The sequence below is a fragment of the Dryas octopetala genome, chromosome 2 (genome assembly GCF_963921425.1).
Source record: "Dryas octopetala chromosome 2, drDryOcto1.1, whole genome shotgun sequence".
NCBI classification, from domain to species: Eukaryota; Viridiplantae; Streptophyta; class Magnoliopsida; order Rosales; family Rosaceae; genus Dryas; species Dryas octopetala.
This window is the reverse complement of record NC_141367.1, coordinates 13940144-13949146: the sequence shown is the minus strand read 5'-3', so window position 1 is coordinate 13949146 and position 9003 is coordinate 13940144. Positions and strand designations below refer to the sequence as shown.

At 35.2% G+C, this 9003-nt stretch overlaps 1 protein-coding gene across 2 annotated transcripts; it reads right to left on the bottom strand.

Annotated features, from left to right (window-relative positions):
* Window positions 1-546: 546 nt before the first annotated feature.
* LOC147293282 (uncharacterized) lies at window positions 547-4159 on the bottom strand. 2 transcript variants are annotated; one of them, XM_086232721.1, is made up of 8 exons: window positions 3903-4159; window positions 3660-3757; window positions 3325-3380; window positions 3126-3220; window positions 2696-2804; window positions 2195-2208; window positions 853-954; window positions 547-768 (listed from the first exon to the last, which is right to left on the bottom strand). In XM_086232721.1, exons 1-8 carry the CDS (start codon window positions 4092-4094, stop codon window positions 628-630), a joined length of 807 nt encoding a protein of 268 aa, XP_086088847.1. In that variant the 5' UTR covers window positions 4095-4159; the 3' UTR covers window positions 547-627. The 2 variants fall into 2 exon arrangements, with proteins under 2 accessions (XP_086088847.1, XP_086088848.1); XM_086232722.1 differs by having other exon boundaries at window positions 3660-3754; window positions 3903-4155.
* Between the last annotated feature and the right edge of the window lie 4844 nt (window positions 4160-9003).

Genomic DNA, 9003 nt, shown 5'->3' with positions numbered 1-9003 from the left:
GTGCACAACATGTGATTGCATTTTCAAGAGTATTTCAGTCTATTCATCACATTTTGGCTTAAATTTTTGAATAAAAGTTAACGTTTGTACTGTTTTTGTACAACTTGAAAAATTCGTAGACCAAATTGACAATTTTAATAGTTTATGGATCAAATTGAGAATCACAATAAAATTCATAGACCATTTTTGTATTTAACATTTTCTTTCATTTTAGTCTAACTTTGATTTGGACTACCCTTTTTAAACAAAATATTTCTTGATGAACTTGCCCCTTACCCAAAGTTAAAAACAGTCCCCTTGGACATTTGACCTCATAGGTGCATTTTTGGTATTGCATAAATTTTACACACTAATTACAATATTCAAATTGGAAGGCTAAAATGTTGCGGAGCACTGAATATTTCAGTACTTAAATGTTTCTATTTGATACATTGAGTAAAGTAATATAAGAATTATGTGAAGTTTTGGATGGAGAAGAAAGGCATTTTCTTTTCTATTTGTCATGAATTATCCCTAGAAGTACATAAAACTTTACATAACCTAGTAGGAGCAACACAAAAAATAAAAACTCAGATTAAGCACTCAATTCGTGTTAAAATTTGTTTTTCTTTTTTACATAACCCACTTTTAACTTGGGGTCTCAATTTCTGATTTTTCAAGTTCAAGTATAACATTATATCCAAAATCATTGCCTGGAGTAAACAACGATTTGAGTTCTTCTGCCGTTTGAGTAGTATTGATTTTGTTTTCCTTCACAGTAAGATTTTCCTGAAATTGAACAGAGATTTAAAAAGGTCGCCTGAGTTTTACAAGAAAGACAAATATATGAAGTTAATGGTGAGTATGACTTGCCTTCTTTACATAATCAGCCATGGTAGAGCTTACTATTTCTTGAATGACAAACTTTGTAACACGCTCTTTACCAAGTATATCCAAGAGAAAGCTTTTAGGGACCTGAGGTAAGTTTCAGGTTAGCCATCAAGGAACAATGCTAAAGTATTTATGACAGGGACAATTAACTTCAAAATGGTTCCAAAAAATAAATAGGCAACCCACAAATTCAATTTCACAAACCTGAACAAATGAAAAGCAAAACTCAAAAGAAAGTATATTTAATACTTTCAAAATATCCAAATCCATAAAAGACCCTACAATTTATCAAACCAAAAGAGACTAGCAACTTTAGTTCATTGAAGTTTATAAATATTGCTGCTGTACGTTATGGAATGTCAACGGTGTTAGCTTCTCTGCAAGGTTTAACAATAAAAGTTGGTCATCCTACATATAAGTGCATGACTTGTGAATAGATCAATCTGAGACAATAAAATGTGGCTAACAGTTTAACTTCGCAAACTTTGTAACAAGGAACGCCCTCCATATCCAAATAGTACTTAAATCTTTTGTTTAGCATGATTGGGAAATTGACGTATTTCAAATGCAACATTAAATTTAATGAAACTGATCCAGTCCATTGTCTACCTAATTGCAATGAGGTAAATTAATATGATATTCATAAACATCTTTTTTTGTTAAATTAGAAAGAATTGAACCCTTAACCCTAATCCTAACTCATTTCCCTAAGGCCTCACCACTTGGGCTAACCCAATATTTTTTAACATCCTTTGCCAAAGGGTGATACAGGATTTCAAGATAAGAAATCAAAGGCCACTAAAGCTGTTATATAGTGCTGACAATGGAAATTTGGATGAGGGTCCTACCTTACTTTTCTCTTCTTTTTTTTCTTTTTTTTTTTTTCTTTTGGGTTAGGCAATGCTTAGTTTTATATTTCAAGATATGATATCATATCTCTAATATTCTTAGAGACTAAGTCATCCAAACAATAGTGGAATGCTTAACAATAAACTACTGAGCTACACAGTCAAATATTATCAAGTATACAGTGGCGGCACTCAACTCTAAGGGATGCCTAAACAGCCTCTACTGTATCAATTTAAATAATATGAGAAGAAAAGCTGAATCCATGTTTGAGACTACAATATTTTGAAGAAATTAATCTCTTTTGCATGTGAAAAATGCTTCACACCAAATCAAAAATTAAACATATCAAAGACTTGCATCTAGAAGAATATAAATCATCATCCTAATTCTATTATATGAATTAAACAGAGCTATTTAGATGCAGGGGACAAATCAAATGGTGAAGCACATAAAGTTCAAGATGGAAGTCACTCACCTTTGATGTTTTTCCTGGAGTAGTTCCAAGGCACATGAAAAAGAAAATTATAGTTAAAAGTTGTGAACTAATAATTCCAAGAGTTGCTAAACATACAGATTTATGGAAGAAAGGAGAGATACTGTCGGCTTAGATTTCCTACATCCATGCACTATAATTCAACATATTAAGAAAATGGGCTGAGTTAAACTTGGATACATAGATTAAATAAACCTACGCATATCAAAATTGAGTAGGCCCCTTACTACACTCTTAGATATTCAATATTCATTACTTAAATGGTAAGAGTCACTTCTGGAGCGTTTTTTGTTCATATTAGCTAGCTTTTTGCACAAGCACAACTGCAAGATTCTATTGGTATTGGGTATGCATAGACGGAGACGAATCTAAAGATTGTAGAGGTCATCCAAGAGTTGGCCTATATCTTATATTTGCACAGTATGCACCAGAGAAATCAGGGTAAGAAGGTTAGTATTAATTTGATCAATATCAATGTATTACCTCCTTTTTGTCTGCGAAATCCAGGAACTGGTGGTGCAGTGCGTGCCAAATTTGACAAAACCCGGTCAAAAACTTTTTGTGTTTCATCCCCACTCACGTCCACTCTAACCTGGCAATTGAACATAACAAGAACATATAAGGTTCCAAACTCTTTGCCACAGAAAATGCAACATAGCCAAAATCACACAATTATCATCGATGAAAAGGAATAAACTTTATTAGCAGCCTCAGAGGAACAAAATCATTTTAAAGCTTGTTTCAAAAATATGATTCAATCACGTTCTATGGATATCAATACTGGTGGTCTTGTGCTATACCAACATAAATGTGCCTAACTAAACTGAAGAATCATCATGTCATTTAATGGAAGGCCAAAATGCAAGTGCAGATTCTAACTTTGCATCAGTTAAATCTTGCAATGCAAGCTCACTTGTATCTTATTCTCGTCTTGGGACTCTACAACAATCTTTGCGGTTTTCAATGTTATTGCAAGGCCTTCTGCATCTGCAATAGATGCCTCTAAACCTACAACAACAACATAAGAAAGAAATAATATTACAAAAACCACAAAACAGAAATAAGAAACTCCACAGGCTTGTTTAATAGTCAATTAAATGATATTAACCGACCTGAATTGGCAGCATATATCGGCTTGGATAAACGTGCAAGACCGACCTGGTGTGGACTACAACAGAATAATAACCTCAAAAGATTAAAATATTAAACACACCCAATTTATTTTTACATAAAATTCAAAACCCACTTAACACTCAACATAGCAGTTGCACTGAGGCATTGAAATGGATTCAAAATCAGGTTATCACTATGTTGCAATTCAAACTGTGAACTCTCTCATATACAAAGCAACAAGATGTACAATGCAGATGTGTAAAAGGCAAGATTGAGTTGTGTTAGGGAACCCAGTAAACAGATTACACAGTATACAAAGTAGAAAAAAGCTTACCCAGTAAACAGATTGTGTTGTGTGTTAGGGAACCCAATTCTTGTAGCGTTTTGAAATGTAAGAACATGACAATCGCTGTACCTTATAACAGAAAACTGCTGAAGAAAATAACTAATTAAGCCATCATCAAAAACGAAAAACTTGTCAATTCAATCACACCATTTTACCTTTTACCTAAAAACTAAAAATTTGATTACTGGAAAATTAAGTTTAGGGATTCGGTGAAATTGAGAGTTTTCTTACTTTGGGAAGTTGAAGGGAGTGGAAATAAGAGGGAACTGTTGTCAATGTCAACATCGTCGTCAATGACGCCATGCTACTGCTACTGCTGCTGCTGTGAACTTGTAATGCAACGGTTTGCGTTTCACAGAAGTTGGAGAATCTTATCTGCTCCAATACGACGCCGCTTCTAGAGATGCACAGGCTTTTACACATGTATTTCAGTATTTCCTTTCACTGCAAGTCTCCAACACAACTATTTGTTTTTTTTTTCCTTTTCTTTCCGAATGAAAGAGGCAATATTTACAACGATTTTGTATTTCGTGTTTGGAGAGATTTGAAAAAGTAGTCCAGTGGCCAAAAAAAAAAAAAAAAAAAGTAGTCCAAATTTTTTTTTTGGTCCAAGTAGTCCAAATTTATGGGGAAATTGAACTCAATAACTCACTTTTTAGACCAAATTATATTTATGACCTCTTTGTTTAAAACTTACATTTATAACTCTTTTTCGGTACTGTTCACATGTAGAAAGTCTAAATTGCCCTAGCCATTTTTTTCCCACATAGAGAAAAAAAAAAAACACAAAAATTCAAAAATCAAAACCACTAATTTTGATTTCATAAATCAAAACCCCCAATTCTGATTTCATAAATCCAAAACCCTTGTTCCTTCACCGAGAACCCAGCAACCCAAACACCCAGCCCTTCGTCCCCAACCCAAACCCAGCTTCAACCCATCCTTATCCCACCCCATCAAACACAAAAAAATAATAATAATAAAATAAAATACCTTGATTAATAATGTCGAAAATCTTAAAGGTGAGAATGAGATGGAGAGACGATCGAGAGGGATCAGAGAGAGGAGAAATGAGAGGGCGATATGAGAAGGATCAGTGAGAATGAGATGGAGAGACGATTGAGAGGGATCAAAGAGAGGAGAAATGAGAGGGAGATATGAGAAGGATCTGTGAGAATGTAGGGGGAGAAATGAGAATGTGAAGAAGAAGAAAAAGGAAAGAAGAGAAGGATGAGCATCATTAGGGTTTGTTTATTTCTGGCGGACCTATCCGCCAGAAATAGTCCACATGCCACCTGGCTTTATTTTGTGCTAGAAACTCCCGCTAGTGACTACAATATTTTTGGCAGACAAAATTTGTTATAGTGTTTCTATTTGGAATATACCTCCTAGCTAGTGACTACAAGCTAGATGAGGTTACAATCCTCAAGCCAAGAGGACACACCAATACCTTTCAAATTGTCATTCAAAGGTAATGCCATTCAAAGGTAATGTCATTTGTGCTACATATTTATAACTTAATTAGGTTTTGTTGAAACATCTTACTAACTTGACTGTATGAGTGCCTTTGGCCGACTCCACACCATGCACTCTCATGCTAAAAGCTTTCTCTTGTCTTTCTTGCAGGTTATTCGAGTCAATGATCAATGTGAAGATTTTAGGGAAAATGTATTTTTAGTCCTTGTGTTTTACCTTGTAATCAATTTTAATCCTTATGTTTTCAAAATTGCCAATTTGGTCCCTGTGTTTATGTTTGCAAGCAATTTTAGTCCACCACCACCAATTGTGGCGGCGAGTTTGTGGTAGATTTCACCTATTATGCACAATAGAGAGAGATAAAGAAAGCTGATGGGGGAGAGAGAGATGGAGGGAGGGTGAGGATGGTGGTGGTGTGTTGTTGTTGTGGTGGAAGGGAATAGAAGGATGATTTTGGTGGTGCTGGACTAAAATTGCTTGCAAACATAAACACAGAAACCAAATTGGCAATTTTGAAAACACAAGGACCAAAATTGATTACAAGATAAAATACAGGGACTAAAGATGCATTTTTTCCAAGATTTTATGCTTCAACATTGTGAGACCCTTGATTTCACATCATAGGGACAACAACAGGTCAAGGCTAGGACCCTTGATTTCACATCATAAGGACTGCAACAGGTGAAGGCTAGGACCCTTGAAATGATCAAGCATAAGAAAATAGGAAGGTTTTAATGTAAATTAGAGGAAAGTTCCAAAGAATTACAGAATGTACAAATGTCGATCAAAGGCCCGCTTAAGTGCAGAGCCTTGAAAAGTCAAAGGACCGCTGTCGAGGCAAAAATGTATAAAAAGAACATGAGAGTCTCCTAGGCACATGGGTGACGAAATTTATGACGAATCGCCCCATAAGGAGATCTGAACGGGTTAGGAAAGCTCATGGGATCAAAACACCCTTGTCCCAGTCCAACTCTCAATGCAACCCCAACAAAACTCAAGTGGTGGTTTGAATCATTTTCAAGAAAGGATTGAAGTGTAAAGGTTCAATTCTATAAGGAGTATACCTCCCAATGACTACAAGCTTGTTAAGCTTAGAGTCCTAACGCCAAGGGGTTTCTTCTAAACACTATAAATACCCCCTTCATATGGTAAAGCAAAGTTAACGCCAAGTTAAGCAACAACAACTACAAGCCTATTACTTGAATTTTATGAAAAGACCTTACTAACTAACCGTCAAAGGGCCCTTAATTGATCGACATCACACCATTGCTCATTCACCTGAAAGGGCTTTCTTTTTATCTTTTTTGCAGGTTATTCAGGTCAATCATTAAGGTGGCGATTTTATACTTCAACAATTGGTTCTTCTATTGAGAGTGAAATTAAGAACTATTCGTTTCAGAATTTCTTTCATTGAATTTTTTTGGGTTTTCTTTTTCTTTGAGAATGAGTGGCATAAGAGGGGAACCAATGTGCATGTCCATGCCAACACAACTGAGGAAGACAAATAAGTTTTTAAAAATAACAATTTTATGAGTACCAAATTACATTGTGTCTGCTTGCAAGCAGACTCCTCCACGTACCAAAAAGAGATGCCTAAAAGTCTTGAAGGATAAATTCTAAGAATGTTTTCTTACTCGACAAGAGAAAATCTAAAGAGATAGATGGGGGACCACCCCCAAAAGTCGACCCTTTGAAGAGGCTGATCACCAGCGACCATACCATCAGTATGCAAACCATTAGCATGTAGACCATCAGTGTGCAAATTAACCAAAGCTCCACTAAAGATGTTAAACCCTCCATAGAGAAGAGAATACCCCTCGCTCAACCAAGATCCTTCTAACTCAGCGAACATAGCAGATAAGACAAAAAATATCATCATACTCTTTCTTGATTGTTTCATCTTTATATAAAGTTAGGAACAAAAGATTAAGTGGATTCATTGCACTTTTTGAATGTTAGTAGGGCGTATTTACAACCTCTAGATTCATATTAGACAATTATGATTCTAAAAAGAAAAAATAAGGACAATAGGGAATCCAAATCAAATTTTAAGGTTTTATTTTGATTAGCATAGGCAGAATCGTACTATGGGCGCTATATGGGTTATAACCTATCCAATTTTGTTTTTGAATTTAATTTATTTTGGATTAATTCTTCCTCTATTTAAGTAAGGCCAACCTAACCCAGCCCACCCGTACGCATCCCTACTTTCCCATTTCTTTCTCGTGCACCCTTGACAATAGACTCTCCCCCTTGCCCAGCCCCAACAGTAGACTCAACCTCTTCGATACTTCAAACACCAGGTACTCGATCTCATAACTCAACTAACGATTCCAAATCTAGGGTTTTCGATCAAGAATTGATTGTTAATTTCATTATTAAAATTTAGAGATTTTCTTGAAATTAGGGCTCTGATTATCGTTTTGTGTTTTTCGACTAATAAGTTAGGGATTTGATTATATTTCCTTAAAGTATTAAAATACTGAAAGGGCTTCTCTTTCTTTGTCGGTCTTTTTGCAGTGTTTAAATCCTTTGACTTGGATTTATATATATCAAAATTCGTAGCTAATTATAAAAGCGGCTTCACATGAATTAGAATGGCGGTGGTTATTAATCTTCATAGTTTGTCATCATGGACTGATTCTATGAGTGTTTTGAAGTAATTAAATATTAAATTTTGAGCGCAGAATGACAAACTAGGAGTGTGAATAATAGTTGACATTATAATTATATTATATATATATATATATATATATATATACTTTCTCTATATGTTTTCTCATTTAGTAGTTGGAGGACCTTTCAAATGAGGTATACTTCATTTTAGGCATAATGTGGTATCACTTATGAGACCTACTTTACATTGTAATTTGATGATCGAAATTGTCTATTTTCTAGGTCTCAATTCAAGAACCATCCTTGATTAAAATTAGATAGATCGGAAACTATTAAGAAATCTAATTTTTTGTAAGGATAATCCTCAAATTGAGACTTAATTATAAAATAGATAACAACGATCATAAAATTACAATGTGAAGTAGGTCCCACAAGTGATACCTCATTATGCCTAAAATGAGCTAGGTATACCTCATTTGAAGGGTCCTCTTCATAGTTGTCACATATTGATGTAAATTATCTTGAAGTGTCTAAATTAATATGATTATTAATTAATGTATTGGCTATGATTGATATCTTCTCCATAATTGTTGTCCCACTTTGATCTTTTTGTTTTTTGTTAATTGATATTGATTGAACACAAAGATTCATTCTATATATATATTTATTCCAGAATATGTGTTGTGATATTGATTGAACACAACTCCACCCCATTCCATTAAGAAATATATGCTAACTATCCTGATTTATTTGTGGTCCAAATTAACAATATCAACCAGGACATAATATTTGCTCAATATTGCAAAAGACACACACATTTAGACCTGGAAAACGGGTTGTGTTTTGCGGGTTCGGGTCAAACCTGACATGACCCGTTAGTGATAATAGGTGAACCCGATCCAACCCATTAATCTACGGGTGGAAAAAACTCCAACCCGAACACAACCCAACCCATTTTTACTCATCAAAAATAATTTAAATAAAAAAAACTCACACTCCCCCTCCGGGCCTCCCCATTCGGGCTACTCCTTCCCCACCACTCTTTTCTCCCTTCTTCCGGTGATAACTGATTCATCTCCCCTAACCCAGCCCACCCAGCCCCGCCCCCATTCCTCGCAACCTCATTCCTCCACCCAAGCCCCCCCCCCCCCCATATGCCACACCTCCTTCCCCTTCCCAGACTTTGCCGATAACAAAACCCACTTCTTTTCTTCTCTATTTCAAAATATAACAAACAACA

Coding starts and splice junctions, on each gene's coding strand:
- LOC147293282 (XM_086232721.1), bottom strand. CDS start 4,094: ATGTGTAAAAGCCTGTGCATCTCTAGAAGCGGCGTCGTATTGGAGCAG. Junction 2,805..3,125: donor AAGACGAGAATAAGATACAA/GTGAGCTTGCAT, acceptor TTCAATTGCCAG/GTTAGAGTGGACGTGAGTGG. Junction 769..852: donor TGGCTGATTATGTAAAGAAG/GCAAGTCATACT, acceptor GTTCAATTTCAG/GAAAATCTTACTGTGAAGGA.